The following is a 16,832-nucleotide window of genomic DNA, read 5'->3' as shown; positions in this document are numbered from 1 at the left end:
TAAGAGCTCAGTAAATGTCTGAGCCAACAGGAGACAGGCTTGGTATGGCTTGGCCTCGACTCTGCACTGACATCGGGGATCCCGTGGGCCAGAGGTGGTTCCAAAGGTCAAAACTACAGCTGCCCTAGGCTGACTCTGACCCACTGAGTGACTGTGGGGTACAGTGGTTAAAGGTACCATACAGAACCAGTAAGACCTGAGTCTGAATCCTGGCCACATTCTTTTACTCACACACCCTCAGGCAAGTTCACTAACAGGTCCAAGGCGAACTTAACTGGTGAGAGGCAAAAGGTAAAGCAAAGAAGAGAACAGTAGAGGGTGTCGGGCAGTCACTTGGAACAGGACTGTCCTGGTCAGGGGGACACACACTCAGCCTTATTCTCCTCCTGCCACGTGTCTGCTGGCCTCCGAGAGCATCTCGGATGGGGTCTGGATTACACTCCCAACACAGGTAGACACTTAGGAAAGTTCTGATGAACACATTTACCAAAAAAAAAGTAGTACTATCTGATAGGCTTTCTATAGGAAAGTTGTCACGTTTTATTTTTACACTATTCATTTATTTTTTGGCCATGCTACACAGTATCATGTAGTTCCCCAACCAGGGATCAAACTCACGTCCCCTGCACTGGAAGTACAAACTGTTAATCCCTGGACCACCAGGGAAAGCTCCAGGTAGTCATATTTTAAAACAAATCTCATTTACATTCTATTCCACAAAGAAATAGGCCACAGAATGAGGAATGAATGGGGCTGTGGGACGTGCTGATGAAGAGGCCGAAAAGTGGCCTGTCTTCCAAGGGGACCAGTGGCCCTCCTTGTCCCCACCCATCCTGCAGCCTGAGCTGCAGGGCAGAGCCCAGGAGGAACTCACCAAGAAGGGCATTGTGCCCGTTATCATCCGGCAGGAACCTCTTGTCCACGGCACACACCAGGAGATGGTCAGGCAGGCTGGGGGACTTGGCACCCACCAGGAGGAAGCCGGCGGGGATGTCGATGGGCTCACTGGAGATGGAGACCAGACGCAGGTCCTTCCCGGCCTGGCAGAACCCTAGGAGAGATGGATAGGCCTTACACGCTGTCCAGCGAGCGCTCCCACACAACCAGGATCCACGCGGGCAAAGCAGGAAAACAGTCTGGATTTTGTCAGCAACCACCCTCACCCCTGGACCAGGCTGACTCTAAAATTAATTCTGAGAACATTATTAAGTATGTTATCCTTACATGCGCTTCATTTGCCAGTTACCATGATTCACAACGATAAAGTGACTGGGCAGAATAAAAAAATAAAATTAACTAAAGTAATTCTGAGAGATCAAATTATAACCATCGTCATTCATGACACTTGGCTACTTGCTGTATTTATGACTACTGGTGTTACCATACAATACACATACATGCATGTACAAATGAAAGTCAGCTGGAGAAATGGGTAGCCAAGTGGTGGTAAATTAAAATGTGGATGAAAAATCCATAAGGGACTGTGAGTAATTTGATGTTTTTTCCACCCTGCACTTAACGTGTATGAGGGCAGGAATTCAGGCTGACAACCTGGTAATGATGGTCTCAGAGAAGTCACTTCAGCAGAGGGGGATTCCACGCACTTGAACTTTTTGTACTTCAGAGCGTTTAAACACCTGTGCGTGTGCTAAGTCGCTTCAGTCAAGTCTGACTCTTTGCGACCCCATGGACTGTAGACCACCAGGCTCCTCTGTCCATGGGATTCTCCAGGCAAGAATACTGGAGTGGGTTGCCGTGCCCTCCTCCAGGGAACTTCCCAACCCAGGAATCAAACCCTCGTCTCTTTACAGATGCTTTATGACTAGTACTACTTGGGAAGCCCTTAAACATGCTTCTTATTTTAAAATTAAGTGTCCAAAATACTTAGGGAAGAAAGGAAGAAGAGAGAAACAGCCGAGATTTATTTGGATGGACCTTTCCTGGGCCTCTCTCTCCCTGAAGGCACAAGTGGCCCCACACCCTGTGTTTTTCCATCTTTAATGACCAACAGGGATGACGTGGGCTAATGTGAACTCTGAGACCCCGAGGCCTTCCCTGCAAACCCGTAAGATATTTGTACCTTAGTAAGATTCTCCTCCAGGGACATCTGCTTTACCATTTTCAAGGCACTGGCTGCTAGTTCTCCCGTCTGCTCCTGGGCAAAGCAGGAAGCAGGAAGTAGTGCCCACTGTGCGAGGCACCGAGTGGGAGAAGCCCTGACAGGCTACCATTTGATCATCTTTGGGCAGGTGGTCCTGCCCCTAATTTGCAGACAGGGAAATCGAGGCTCAGAGAAGTTAAGTCATTTACTCAAAGCTTCTGAGGTTGGGGGTGCCAGGATGGAGCCAGGTCTGGCTCTCAAGTACGGGGTAGTTCCCCTTCATCCATCATCTTGGGGACATGGGCTCGGCTCACAGCTCGGGGGCTCTCAGCGCGCAGGCCAGCGGGCATCTCACCGTCCGTGGTGCAGCATCCTTCGGGCGGGGGGTACATCTGGTAGGGGTTTGGGGGACAGTTCTGTTCCAGCGCCCCGTCCCCTTCCTCTTCCTCTTCTTCATTGTCCGCTCGGCTTCCACCTAGACGTGCAACAGCGGAGTGATGACCAGGCCGGGAGTAAGTACACAGTGAGCCCCAGTTAGTTAGGAATTAACCAGTCCTCAGAGACACACTGTTTAAGCCGAGGACTATCGCCCTTCTTCACTAGGGGCGAGGGGCGAGGCTCACTCAGACCGGATGTCTTTCCCAAGGTCACAGACTCTGGCTCCAAGCCTGGCCTTGTGACTTCAAATACAGGTCCACATCCCCTCCCAGCGCTCACAGCTGCACATATCTGCATGAGCAACGGGGCTCGGTATGTATACAGTTGCTGACAAGGACCGACTATGAAGTCTGCACACAGCAGGCACTCCAACAACAGCTGTGTGGGAGGAACCACAGTGTAACCCAGGGACCATTTTACAGGTAAGGAAACCGAGGTTCAGAGAGACCCAGTGATTCAACCACCTGCTAAGCAGCACAGCCAGCCTGTTCCCAGCTGTATCTGGTGCCCAAGCTGCTGTCCTTGTAAACTGCATCACTTGGTTTAGAACCTGAAATACAGTGTGAACGGCCTTTACGTTGAATAAGACAGGAGTCAAACTATATGCTGTTATTTATCCCCAAGAGAAAACTAGATGTATACAATGTTAGAAATATAAACACACCAGAAGTTGTCACACACACAAAACGAACCAACACAGGGCCAGGCCCTCTCAGCGACTTTATGACTATAGGAAACTTTTCTTTTTAAGTGAAATAGTATTTTAGGACTAATGGCAAATGTGGAACGGGCCAGGAGAGCCAGCAATTGGCCAGGGAAACCCCACTCTCCTCGTGCGTGCTCTCCATCTCCGCAGTAGAGGAGCTGGCCTTCCCCATGTGGTCAGCTCCTGGGGTCCGGGGGTGCTGCTGTTATTCAGGAGTCCAGGCCCCAAGCAGAATGTCTCACACACAGAGGCAGCACTCAGGAAACCATCGAATTAGCCAGAAAGTTTGTTTCTGTTTTTTTCCGTTATCATTGTAATTCCCAACTGTTTGGCGTATACACAGAGCACGCACGCACGCACGCGCACACACACACACACACACACACACACACACACCCCTTATCCAGCCTGCAACTGTTTGGCGTATACACAGAGCACGTGCACGCGCGCACACACACACACACGCACACACACGCACGCACGCACGCAAGCACACACACACACACACACACACACACACACACCCCTTATTTACCCAGCCTGCTAGAGAAAAAGGGTTTCACATCAGTGAGTTTTCAAACTTCTTTTAAGAGATGTTTTGGGTAAAAAGTCTTTCTCAAATTGCCTATCTTTAAATGGCTTCCCTGGTGGCTCAGATGGTAAAGCGTCTGGCTACAATGCAGGAGACCCGGGTTCGAGCCCTGGGTTGGGAAGATCCCCTGGAGAAGGAAATGGCAACCCACTCCAGGACTATTGCCTGGAAAACCCCATGGACAGAGGAGCCTGATAGACTACAGTCTACGGGGTCGCAAAGAGTCAGACACGACTGAGCAACTTCACTACTTCACTAAATGTCATTTAATAAATAGCACCCAGATTTCTTCACACAACAGGGCTGCTACCAGCCTCCTTAGATACCCGAGGCCGGGGGCAGCTGCTTCCTTCCTTTCTGTGTCTCTTCCCCCCGTGCCAGCCCCTTTGCTGCCATCTCTTCTACTCTCACCTCCCTTGGCTCTCAACCCCCCCATTCAGTGAGTGACGAGTTTTCCAGTTAATGATGAAATCACACGCAACAGAAAAACAGCCTAGGAATCTGGGAACTCCAGTTTAGTCCCTGGATCTGCCATTGTCTGTGTGGCCCCAGGAAAGTTACTTAACCTCTCTGTGCATCAAATCCTGCCTCTTTAAGATGGGTGGTTATAGAAGGTCACCTTGAGCTGTGACAGTCTCTGTGGGGAAATACGGCCCTCAGCATTGCACAGAACATTCCAACGGTGATTTAATCAGTACAGCGCACTGGGAGCGTAACCTCAGGGTGGTCACCATTTTAAAGGTGTTAGTCGCGCAGACATGTCCGACTCGTGGTGACCCCACAGACTGTAGCCCGCCAGGCTCTTCTGTCCATGGGATTCTCCAGACAAGAATACTGGAGTAGGCAGTCATTCCCTTCTCCAGCGGATCTTCCTGACCCAGGGATCAAACCTGGGTCTCCTGCATTGCTGGCAGATTCTTTACCATCTGAGCCACCAGGGAAGCCCTATTTTAAAGGTGCTGGAAGGACAAGAGGCAGAAGAAACTGAACATTTCGGGCCAGCCCAGGCCCATGACCTTGGGAAGGTCACAGCAGGAAGTAAGCAAGAATTCCTGGTGTCTCCCTCCAAGACTGGAGGACACAGAGGTGGTGGGGAGACTGTAAAAAGATTACCCAGGAAGAACACACAGGGAGTTGAAGGGATAAACACCAGAGCCTCTTTCAGACGCTTCCTTCCTGCCACTAAATGCAGGCGTGGTTGGTTTTAGCAGAAGGTATAGAGTCACGCTCAGACCCCAAGTGCCACCCATGCAGCACAGTCCCCACCGGGGCTCAAACCACCCTTTAGCCACCTACGGAGTGGGTGGCTTGGAAGGCTCTGCAAAATCAAGATTAGTCTGTCAACCAGGGTCTCACCTCCAAGGGCTCAGCAGGGGGACAGCAAAGAGCCAACAACTAGAGTGAAAAGGGGAAAGAAAGCCAGGCTTTCGGAGCTCGGAGGGCATGCACGGGAATGTCTGCACGTTTATTCTGTTCAACCAAAAAGAGCAGGAACGCAGACTCTCGGAAAGAATGAAAGAGGAGGGTCTTAAGCCTCCGAAAGTCAAAGAAAGGGCTCAAAATCCAGTGGCTGCCAAGAATCTGCTTTCCGCTAAGAAAGTGGGATTAAAGGTCAAAGGTCTACATCAGACATTCCAGGGTCTTTGATGGAATCTGTCAGCCAGCAGCAAGCCTGAGGAGACTTCCTAACCAGGGCCAGACTAAACCAGACTGTTTACCAAAGTCTTCTGGCAGAATGAGGGCTTTAAAATGGCCTTAGATAAAAACCAACTGTATTGGGAGCTTAGGATCTTAAAACTCAACCATGGGAATCTAGAGATGTCATGACATCACTTCACCCCATGGTGTATGAAAGTATTGATGCTTCAGAATAAATTTTGTTTTCTTTATGTAAGAAGAAACTGTGTGACATTCTGAGTGGGTGGGATGACAGGAATTTACCTGTATCTTGTTTAATAAACACTTATCCCAAATTTGAAGGGTACATTTGTTTGGTTTGCTTGGCCTTCCTTTAAAAAAAATAAAATAATACATAAAAAGGTTTCTCCCCTGTTAGGAAAGGTCATACCCCTAATTTGGAGAACAAAGTAACAGGGCTCCTCTGAACTGCCCTTGCAAATAGAGAAAATGTTAACAGATCTAGGGGTGTTTGGGATACCAGCACCCTGGTCATAAAAAGCATCCTTAATGTTACTGTCTGAGGAAGGACAGCAATAAGATAAGAGATCCTGACAGAGAGACAGACAGACCAAACAAACCCTCTGCACCACGTTCTATGATGCAGAAACCAGGGGCTCAAGCTGAGTGCTCGATTGATAGGGACATTTAGCAAATCGACCATCTCCTCCTTTTCGCCAACCCCCCTCCCCACTCTTCCCAGTGCTAGAGAAACAAAATCCAGGAGGGTCTCTCTATGTTGCTTGCCAGACAAACGGGAAAATGATAGAGAGGGCCTGAGCTGGTTTTCATATCATAAACGAGAAGGGCTGACCATGAGTACTTATCATGAGTACTACTGTTCATTTACCGTTAGCAGCTAAGCCTTTCGATACTGTGAGAAGTTAACAATGATCATTTAACACATATTTCACAAGTCTTTCAGCTAGTCGAAAACATGGACTGTAAAAGATGCCCCAGTTATTCCTCAAATGCCCCCCAGTGACACGGTAAAACTTCCTGGGCCAGAAATCATTGGTACTTGGATGTGAATGCCAGAGAACCCTTGGGTTTCCTGACTCCTGCTTTTGACCACAATCTACTTTCTCTCAGACCCAGAGCAAGCTAAGCGAAGTCTGCAGGTAACTTCAAGTGGAAGACAAGTGACAAAAACAACTTCTTCGGCAATAAATAAGGGGGTGGGGCAACTTTGGACATGAAGATATGTGACTATAAAAAATACAAACTGAAGACTGAAAAATACAATCAGTTTATTCTCTGGATAATTAAATAAACCCCAAACTTATCCCCATGCCCGAAGATAATTTATTGCTGGCACACACCAAACTCATAAGGGTTTATTCTTGGCTTTTAACAGTTTCTAGAGGACTTTCATTACTGCTATCACATGGAAAAGTACTTACACTCCTTTGCAAAGATAGGGCCACAAATCACAGAGGAAAAAATATATATATAACTGAGGGTCAAAAATATGTTAAAATGTCTTACTTATCCAAGTCAGACCATGAAAACTTTTCATGAGTTTAAGTAACGACCAATTGAGAACAAGTTAACACTGGCCTTTCTTTCTCCTACTAGTCCAGTGAATCATCTCATTCCTTGCAACTTTATGGCTGAGACTTAAATTTGAGTTTTAGCCAAGTAAGGACACACATGCAACTTTCTGTTTCCTAATAATTCCATTCTGCCAGACCCACTTGGTTGCTATACCAAGTGGAAGAGGAAAGAGTTTCAAGTCCCATCTTAAACATTCCCCCACACAGCAGTGAAGGGCACAGAAACATCTCCTACCTTCTAGAGCAGAAAGCTGCTGCTCTGCTTCCAGGTATAATTGCGAGAAGATGGGCCTGGGTACCAGGCTGTTGGAGCGCAGGGAGGCCTCGATGGAGTTGTGCAGGACCTCCTCAAACCGCGTGGTCTTCAGCTGTCCAGCGTACGAGTTTCCCATCTTCAAAAGAGACAGAGGAGTCTTCTGTTTAAAATGGCATTTCAGCTGCAGTTAAAAAGCCTGACCCTCGAGCATGAAGCCCAAAGGTAGAAGAGATCCGGGCTGCCAGGAAGGGAGGGCCCGTATCCCCCGCTCAGCCAAGAGGAGGAGCGGGTGGCTTTCAGGGACTGCTCCTGCGGGGCAATTACAGGAAGTTATATAAGTAACAGCTTTCCCTAATTTAGCACTCAGCAGAGTCTGACACCTCTTGGGAGATTTTACTAGAAACTGGCTCTCAGTCGTCCACAGGTTTCACAGCAACGCCCCCAGCTTCTCCCTGAGAGGTGATCCTTCTTTTGAGAGACCCCAGACAAAAACAAAGTTTTCTTCTCCTTGACTTGCAGAAGAATAGCCCTGCGCCACTTTCTGTGTGTGACGGCAGCCGACAACGCAGCGATCCATGACAACCGGTCCCCGATTTCAGGATTACTGGACCTAGCTGCCGCTCACCTTCCCAGGAGGAAGGTTAGCAGATTGCCCATCACTGCCTCCTCTGCTAAAAGGCCAATTAGGAACATTCTTGCTTTATGTGTTTATTACTTTATCGTGGTTTCCATTAGACAAATAATACAGAATTACATCTGGAAATCTGGGAATTAGAGAAGAGGGTGGAAAACCAGGAGGAAAATCATTGCGTCCATGCCCCAAGATAATCAATGTGATTTTTTTTTTTTTTTTTTTGGTAGCAGCTTAAGATCTAACTTACTTACCATCCCATTCACCTGCTACACATAAAACAGATAAACAATAAGGTCCTACCATAAAGCTCCTGCTGCTGCTAAGTCGCTTCAGTCGTGTCCGACTCTGTGTGACCCCATGGACGGCAGCCTACCAGGCTCCCCCATCCCTGGGATTCTCCAGGCAAGAACACTGAAGTGGGTTGCCATTTCCTTCTCCCATGCATGAGTGAAAGTGAAGTCACTCAGTCGTGTCCAACTCTTCGCGACCCCATGGACTGCAGCCTACCAGGCTCCTCCATCCATGTGAGTTTCCAGGCAAGAGTACTGGAGTGGGTTGCCATTGCCTTCTCCAATAAAGTTCCTACCAGGAACTATATATAACAATATCTTGTAATGAACTATAATGGAAAAGAATATGAAAAAGAACATATATATGGATAACTGAATCACTTTGCTATACACCAGAAACTAACACAACACTGTAAATAAATTATACTTCAATTTTTTAAGGGTGCAAATAAATGGTTTTTAGTATAAGCACATGTGGTACAAGCATCACACAACTGATGTTAGAACACTGTCCTTATCCCCAAAAGAAACCTCATACCCTTTAGCTGTCACCCCCAAGTCCCCGATCCTCCAGCCCTAGCCAGCCACCTAATGTCTGTAGACACAGGTTAATAGAATCATATAGTATGTGGTCCTTCCCTCCATCAGACAATGTCTGCACCCTGCCTCTGCGTTGAGCGCTTGTCAATACTCCATTCTCTCTGATACTCTGATGTACTCTTTGCAGACTTAATTCCCCAGGAAACAGGAGGGACATGGAAGGCTGTATCCACATGGCTCTATCACTCTATGATAAACTTTTTGATTCTGCCCTTCTCATTTGACATAAACATTGCCCCCAATCCTCCTACAAAGGCTGTCAGAACCATTTTAATGGTAAGGTTCAGATACTCGCGCAGACATTTCTCTGGGATCAGACATATGGTTAAATCTCTATTTTAGTCCTGGCCAAGAACTGGCATTTAAATGTATATTCCTTTCTAATGTGTTCTGATTATTTTCTATTTCATTTAGTTTTTTGTTTAGATTGCCCTGTTTCCTTTTAGTTTAACGTGTTATACTTTTCACCAAACTTCCTAAAATGACTACTTTATCCTCATGTTTATTTTCCATATGACTGCTTTGATAGTGAAGATATTTAAGGCTATACGTTTTCCCGAGTGCTTCTTATGCTGTGAGCCCTAGGTTTAGTGTAAAGAGGTCCCCTTTCGTTTCTTTTTGGATAGTTTATGATCTCCCTTTTGATTCCCTTTTTGACCCAGTAGTTATCCAGCAATGTAGGTTTAATTTCTAAACAGTCAAAATTTGAGAGGAAGAAGGATTAGCCTTCTATTATGTATTTCTAATTTTCATTAGATAATCACAACCGTGGCCTTTAAAAACTACTTTTGAAATTTGTTAAGGGTTTCTTTTAGACAGATGCTGGATGGACTGTTACAAATCTGCTATCATATAAGAAGAGATAAACTCTTAAAGGGATGAAAACAGATTATTCAGCTTTTCTATACTCTCGTCTATTTCGTGTGTCCGTTGATTCTTAAAGTGATATTTGACTTTAAATAGCACAAGATGGGGAATTTTCTGGGAGTCCAAAGAATAGACTCTGTGCTTCCACAGCAGGGGACACAGGTTCGATCCCTGGTCAGGGAACTAAGATCCCGCAAGCTGCTTGGTGCGGCCGAAAAAATGGCAAAAGATGCCAGCCCCGACGTGACCTCAGGACACGGGCTTCCTGCTTCATTACAGTGACACACAGCCAGCCACACTAGTTGTGAGACTAGCTTCACATGCCAGACACCACCTCACAGATCACGTTGATTTAAGATGTAGGTAGGAGATTCTCTGAGTCCTCGTGCTATAGGCGGCTGAGCAATTTCAAGACGGGACCACTGGTGCCCTAAGGAGCTCTGGTTCCCCTCGTGAGGGTAAAATCAGTCCTCAGGCTGATTTCTGCTTCTGCTGGAAGAAAGGTCCAGCCTTCCTTCTTCCAACTAACAGTAAATGGAAACAAACACTTCCTGCTTACGGCAATAACTCCTGAGCACAGGTTCCCCGCCCCGCTCCACCAAACCTCCTTGGTCAGCCCCAGCTTACAGCCTGGGGAAATGAGCTGGTGGGAGGGGTTGCTACAGGAATTAGCCCCAACAAAAAGAAAGTGCTCCTGAAAGACAGAGGGCAGCGGTGGAGCCAGCGGAATAATCTGAAGAGGCTCCAGGGCTCTGCGTCTGCGTTTCCTCTCAACTGGCTGCATCCTTCAATCCAAGAAAGAGGGATTCCTGGCCACATCTGGGGGCCCTTGCCTGCATTTCCATTCGGGGTGGTCCATGGAAAGCTGCTGCCAATTAACATCACGAACGGCTCCTGTTTCTATAGATCTTTGTCTGAAGAGCTTAACGCACAGAAAGCAGCTTAAAGTCCGGCCCATTTTACGAGGAGCCCCTGCAGAAGTATGCTCGAGGGTTGAAAGAAACGCTCAGGGCATCCAGAACATCTCTTCCTTCCCAAGGTCCTGTGCACCAGATGCCAGATCAGTACCTTGAGCCTGGAGGACTCCAGGGGTTAAGATAGAGCAATGCCTGGTGTGGACAGAGCCGTAAAGAGGAAGAAAGAAAATGAACACTGTCCGGCTTCCGGGTGCCAGGCACCAGGCTTGTTCCATTGCTCAACACGCATGGGCGATATTATGAAGCCCAGTTTAAAGATGGGGTTCCGAATCTTAGCCTTGGAGATGATAAAACAACCTGCAAGAAGTCTTGTGGAAAGAAAACAGACTTGAGGGTAGAGGAGGGGCTGGGGGAGGGAGGGAGAAACACAAAAGGGACAAAACATGAAAGAGTGCTCACACTCAAAAAAGTGGAAATCTCATTTTACAACCCTAAGCACACACCAAAGCTTTAAAGTCTAGAAGCACAGAGGGAGAGAGAAACTGACCCCACTCCCAATCCAATGAGGCATTTGAAAGCCGAAGCAAGTGCTGGGAACTGAGGATGGAGGAAGAGTGTGAGAACCATCTGACAACGTCGTGGCCCTTGCTGTTTGTCCCCCTGCACCACCATCGAGCAGCGTGGGAACTTTCTACCCACCCCAGCAGTGCTCCAGCTCACACACAAGACCACCCACCGGGGGCAGAGCCTGGGATCAGAGGCAGAGTAGGCTGAGATGCCAGCCCTGCTGGGGCTCACTGGCCTGCGAGGAGCCCCCAACCATCAGATGGGGGAGTCAGAAGTCAGGAGAGAGAAAAGCCTCGCTCAGCACCAAACCCCAAAGCTGAACCCCTTCTCCATGCTTTGCGGATCCAGGTCAACACCTGTGACCTCCAAGGCTGGGCTCTGACTGCTGCTCCCTGGGCACTGCCTCTGCAATATTGTCTTGCTGCAGTGACTCCAGTCTGCAAACCAAGGGGGTTCCTTTCCCCCCACCCCTCCACTGCCTGCCTTCCAAGGCCTGGCCCAGCCCTTCCCAACACTGGTGGGCAATGCTCTTCAACCATAGAATCCGAAGCAGTGCCCGTCACCATGGCCTTCACCTTAATGCACAGATGCCTGATGTGAGATGGAGAGAGAGAAAGCTAGTCACTAGGCCTCAGTATTCTCATCTGTAAAATGGGCACTCTGAAGGACCACCTGGTCATCATGGGGTATACAAGAGACAGAAAATGAAGGTGCCTAGCAGAGCACTTGGTAGTCAAGGCAGGATCATTCACTTCTAGCTAAATGGAACAGGCATGTGAAAAGACTAGAATTTCAGATCAGGACTTCCCTGGGAGTCCAGTGGCTAAGACTTCGCACTCCCAATGCAAGGAGGCCCGGGATCAATTCCTGGTCCAGGAACAAGATCACACAGGCCTCAACCGAAGATCCTGCATGTCACAACTAAGATCAGATGGAGCCAAATAAATTAAAAGAATGTCAGATCATATCATAAATGACAAGTGACAAAAAGTACTATAGTCCATAATTTCTACAACGTAAGGCGGGGGAGCGGAGGTCTTCAGGGGAATCAATGAGAACTTGAGTGGTTCAAAGGGGCTGGTACCCAAAATAGGCCAAAAGAAAAAGTAGGGTATTTTTGGCCAAAAATTGAGACCAGCAATTGAGAAAGAAACAGGAGGGTACAAAGTCAAGAAAGCTCCACAAATACAGACATGCTCTAGAAAAGGAAAACGAGGGCTTTCGACAAGTAGTGAAGATGGAACTACGGTGGAAAAAAACAAAAGTGAGATAAAAATTAGACGCTGCTTTGTCGTTACTGTGGCTATTTAGTGGCTGAGTCATGTCCAACTCTTTTGCAACCGCAAGGACCACAGCCTGTCAGACTCCCCTGTCCATGGGAGTCTCTAGGCAAGGATACTGGAGTGGGTTGCCATATCCTTCTCAGGGGATCTTTCTGACCCAGGGATTGAATCTGGGTCTCCTGCATTGGCAGGTGAGTTCTTTACTGCTAAGCCACCACGGAAGCCCACTGCTTTAGTAGGTGACAACCCTGAGGCTTCAGAATGAGGGATTTATAATGATAAAGGTCATGTTTTAAGCAGGTCAGGTGGACAGAGATGTTTGGAATAAAACTGGAGGGAATACCTGGAGGCAGGAGGCCTGGTGGAGTTAAATTAGGAGTGGCAATTAACATAAATATATTACTGTATATAAACTAGGTAAACAACAAGGGCCTAGTACATAGCACAGGGAACTCTCCTCAATATCTCGTAATAACCTAGGATGGAAAGGAATCTGAAAAAGAATATATATATATAAATATGCATATCACGGAATCACTTTGCTGTACACTTGAAACTAACATAACCACGTAGATTTATTATACATCAATAAAAAAATAAAAACAAAAAATAGGCTTTGCTCACTTCCTGTCTCGGTTACATTTTTGGTAATTCTCACAATATTTCCAACCCTCCACCAGCAATAAGATTCTAACTCACTGAAGGCTGACATATGGTTAATATTTTTTTTAGCAATAAAGTATTTTTTAATTGGGGTACATACATTTTTTAGACATAATTCTATTGCACATTAATATAGTATTAACATAACTTGTATATGCACTAAGAAGTACAGACATTATACACCGAGCAGCATGTGGGCCCTGACTTCCCCGGCCAGAGATTGAACGTGTGTCCCCTGCAATAGAAGCAGAGTCCTCCCCCACTGGACCACCAGGGAAGTCCTACTTTTCATTTTAAAGTTTATAACATTTAATTTTTTGGACTGATAGCATGTTTATTTTTATTAAAAACTGAAGATTACTTTTAAAAAATAAAATGCAGTCCTAAAAACTGATGGCAGATGTCCCACAGAATCTAAGTAGAAGAGCAATTGAAGATCAGGTGAACTATAGACCTCCGGCAAAGGCAAGCCACCCTGCCAAGCATCACTGTAAGCATCAGTGATTTTAATCTTAGCAACAGTCCTATCAGATCATTATTTCTCTCCCTGTCTGTATCCTAACTTTATAGATGAAGAAACTAAGGCTCAGAGAAGTTGGGACAGCTGTCTAATATCACATAGCTCGTGCCTGGTCTGGAATTAAAAGCCCACCTTGAAGAATCTTCCATGAAACATGGTGTTAATAAGTTTAAACTGGCAGAATTGAAAATCTCAGACATCCTCAGCTGAAGGGTTATAAATCTGTATTACCATTACCTGCTAGTGGTTTTCGCCAGTGGTGACAAGGCATTTCCCAGTTTTACAGAAAGCTACAGCATGCTTCCAAACTTTCAGAGGACAGCACTGGAAAGTTGGCCTCACCAGACTAAGCAGACACACACACCCAAAACCAGACCATCCTCTTGTGCTAAACGTTCTTGTTGGTGCTCTGGGAGCCCATTGCTATTGCCAAGTCACTTCAGTCGTGTCCGACTCTGTGTGACCCCATAGACGGCAGCCCACCAGGCTCCCCCGTCCCTGGGATCCTCCAGGCAAGAACACTGGAGTGGGTTGCCATTTCCTTCTCCAATGCATGAAAGTGAAAAGTGAAAGTGAAGTCGCTCAGTCATGTCCGACTTAGCGACCCCATGGACTGCAGCCTTCCAAGCTCCTCCATCCATGGGATTTTCCAGGCAAGGGTACTGGAGTGCGGTGCCATTGCCATCCTGCAATTACTCATAGGAGACTTCCCAGGTGGTGCTATTGGTAAAGAACCCGCCTAACAATGCAGGAGATGTACAAGACTGGGGTGCGATACTTGGGCTGGGATGATCCCCTGGAGGAGGAAATGGCAATCCCTCTGGTTTTCTTCCCTGGCAAATCCCATGGACAGAGAAGCCAGTCAGGCTATGGTCCATGGGGTCGTAAACAGCTGGACATGACTGGAGAGACTTGGCACCCATTCATAGAAGATTCTACCCATACTCACTGAACCATATGACTGACCTTATAAAGTCCCTATTACAGTACTTACATATGCAGTTTACATATACAGTACAGGCTTCCCCAATGGCTCAGCAGTCAAGAATCCACTGCAATTCAGGAGACATAAGAGACGGTGGGTTTGATCCCTAGGTCGGGAAGATCCCTTGGAGGAGGGCATGGCAACCCACTCCAGTATTCTTGCCTGGAGAATCCCATGGACAGAGGAACTTGGAGGGCTACAGTCCATGGGGTCATAAAGAGTCAGGCATGCCTGAAGCAACTTAGCATGCATGCACACACAGACGCAGAATTACATCCAAGGAGAACAAAAAAGAAAATATAAAAACCCCTGTTCATATCTATTTTTTCTAATCATGATATTATTTGTCAGTATATATTTTATAACATAAGAATATACTGGAGTCCATCATGCAATTTATAAATAGATGTGTATATATGTATATATATATATATATACACGTACATACATATGGGGCTTCACAGGTGGCGCTAGTGGTAAAGAACCCATGTGCAGGAGACATAGGAGACGTGGGTTCGATCCCTGAGTTAGACAGTCCCCTGGAGGAGGGCATGGCAACTCTCTTCAGTATTCTTGCCTGGAGAATCCCATGGACAGAGGAGCCTGGTAGGCTACAGACCAAGGGGTTGCAGAGTCAGACTGAAGCGACTTAGCACACACATATATTTAGGGGCCAAATTTGAATGAAAGAATAAGAAAACCAACATTTGTTTAGCATCTATTTTGTGCCAGCAGTCATGTGGCCAAAGTACCATTGTCTTCATTTTGCATGAAGAGATTGTGTCTGGGATTTAAAAGCATTTATTGTCTTCATTCACATCTTTATCATTTCCTTCAGCAATGCAACAAAAACCCCAAGAGCATTTTACGTAAGAATCAAAGTAACAGTCATCAATTATTAGGTTCACTTGGTGCAGACCCTTCTCTTGGTTTATGTTTATCATTTATTTCATCATCACCATGGCCCTAAAAATGCACATAGCATGGTTCTCACTTTATATTTTTGGAAACTGAGGCAGGATGAGCTCAAGAGAATGCCCAAAATGTCACATTTGAGACAATTTTAGATTTAGAAGAGCCCTAAGCAAGTGAATCGTGGCTTTTAGTGATTTCAAAAAAGGGAGCATTTTTTTTCAAGTTCTTTCTGTTTTCATTAATGGTGTCCACTTGTCCAAACATGCCAAACCTTTTGGTTAGAAATCTTGGGCTCTTCCTTAGTAGCATTTTTACCAAAACGAGGGCTGCCATGACAAGAAAACACAGCCTCAGCAAATGAAGAGCCTCAAACTTAAAAAGAAACATTTCTAGCCAGACAGAGAAAATCAAGAGCATTTTAAGAATGCTACCTGAAGCCAGGTCTCCCGGAGGGAGGAGGTTGACCAGGCTCACTCACTGCAGCTTCAGAGGAAGAACAAACCAACCAGCTGGCCAGCCCCCAGGGTCTGGACAGTGTCCCCTCTCTGACAGCCCGACCAGCTCTTTCCTGGAGATTAAAGCAGGGATTAAACTAGACTCCAGCCCTTCCAAAGAAAAATATGCTAGCACCAGCCTTTCCTTGAAGTGACCTTTTTCTATCTTTACTTTTTAAAGAATAGAATTATCAAAAGTTTTGCCCCAATGGCAGAAAATCCATTTCACTTTAAAAGCTCACCGGGGGGGTCTCCCTGGTGGTCCAGTGGCTAGGATTCTTGGCTCCGAATGCAGGGAGCCTGGGTTCCATCCCCAGTCGGGAGACTAGATCCCACATGCTGACATTAAAGATCCCATGTGCCACAACTAAGACCTGGTGAAGCTAAATAAATAAATATTAAAAAGAAAAAAAAAAGAAAAAAAGCTCTTCCCTGATGGTCCAGTGGTTAAGACTTCACCTTCTAATGCAGGGGGTGCAAGTTCATTCCCTGGTCAGGGAGCTAAGATGTCTCAGGGCCAAGAAAACAAAACAAAACAGAAGCAGTACTGTAACAAATTCAATAAAGACTTTTAAAAAAGCTCCACATCAAAAACCCTTTAAAACAGAAAAAAGCTCACCAGCACTGACTGGGGACCCTGAAGAGTGCTGTGTCCAGCTTAACTCTGGGTCCACAGTGATTCCGCTGTTCCTTTCTGAGCACCATGCACTTTGCCTTTTATTGGTCAAGTAACGAGGCGCCTCTACTTAAATTAAACCCAGAGCTCCTATC

The 16,832-nt window shown here is 46.5% G+C and overlaps 1 protein-coding gene across 11 annotated transcripts in view; it reads right to left on the bottom strand.

Moving 5' to 3' along the window:
* The window catches only part of GREB1 (growth regulating estrogen receptor binding 1), a 128,889-nt gene that overhangs the window by 61,082 nt on the left and 50,975 nt on the right, over nucleotides 1–16,832 (bottom strand). For 10 of the 11 annotated variants that reach the window (XM_042245794.2, XM_060413822.1, XM_027966527.3 and 7 more), the window contains exons 2-4: nucleotides 7,306–7,462; nucleotides 2,457–2,576; nucleotides 875–1,051 (exon numbers count right to left, since the gene is read on the bottom strand). In XM_042245794.2, the coding sequence (XP_042101728.1) occupies nucleotides 875–1,051; nucleotides 2,457–2,576; nucleotides 7,306–7,462 (454 nt within the window). Of the gene's footprint in view, nucleotides 1–874; nucleotides 1,052–2,456; nucleotides 2,577–3,003; nucleotides 3,090–7,305; nucleotides 7,463–16,832 lie in introns of those variants that run through there. The other variant, XM_042245798.2, reaches the window with a different exon arrangement.

The sequence above is a fragment of the Ovis aries genome, chromosome 3 (genome assembly GCF_016772045.2).
Source record: "Ovis aries strain OAR_USU_Benz2616 breed Rambouillet chromosome 3, ARS-UI_Ramb_v3.0, whole genome shotgun sequence".
Lineage (NCBI taxonomy): Eukaryota > Metazoa > Chordata > Mammalia > Artiodactyla > Bovidae > Ovis > Ovis aries.
The sequence above is the reverse complement of the archived record's forward strand: the minus strand, read 5'-3'. Positions and strand labels throughout refer to the sequence as shown.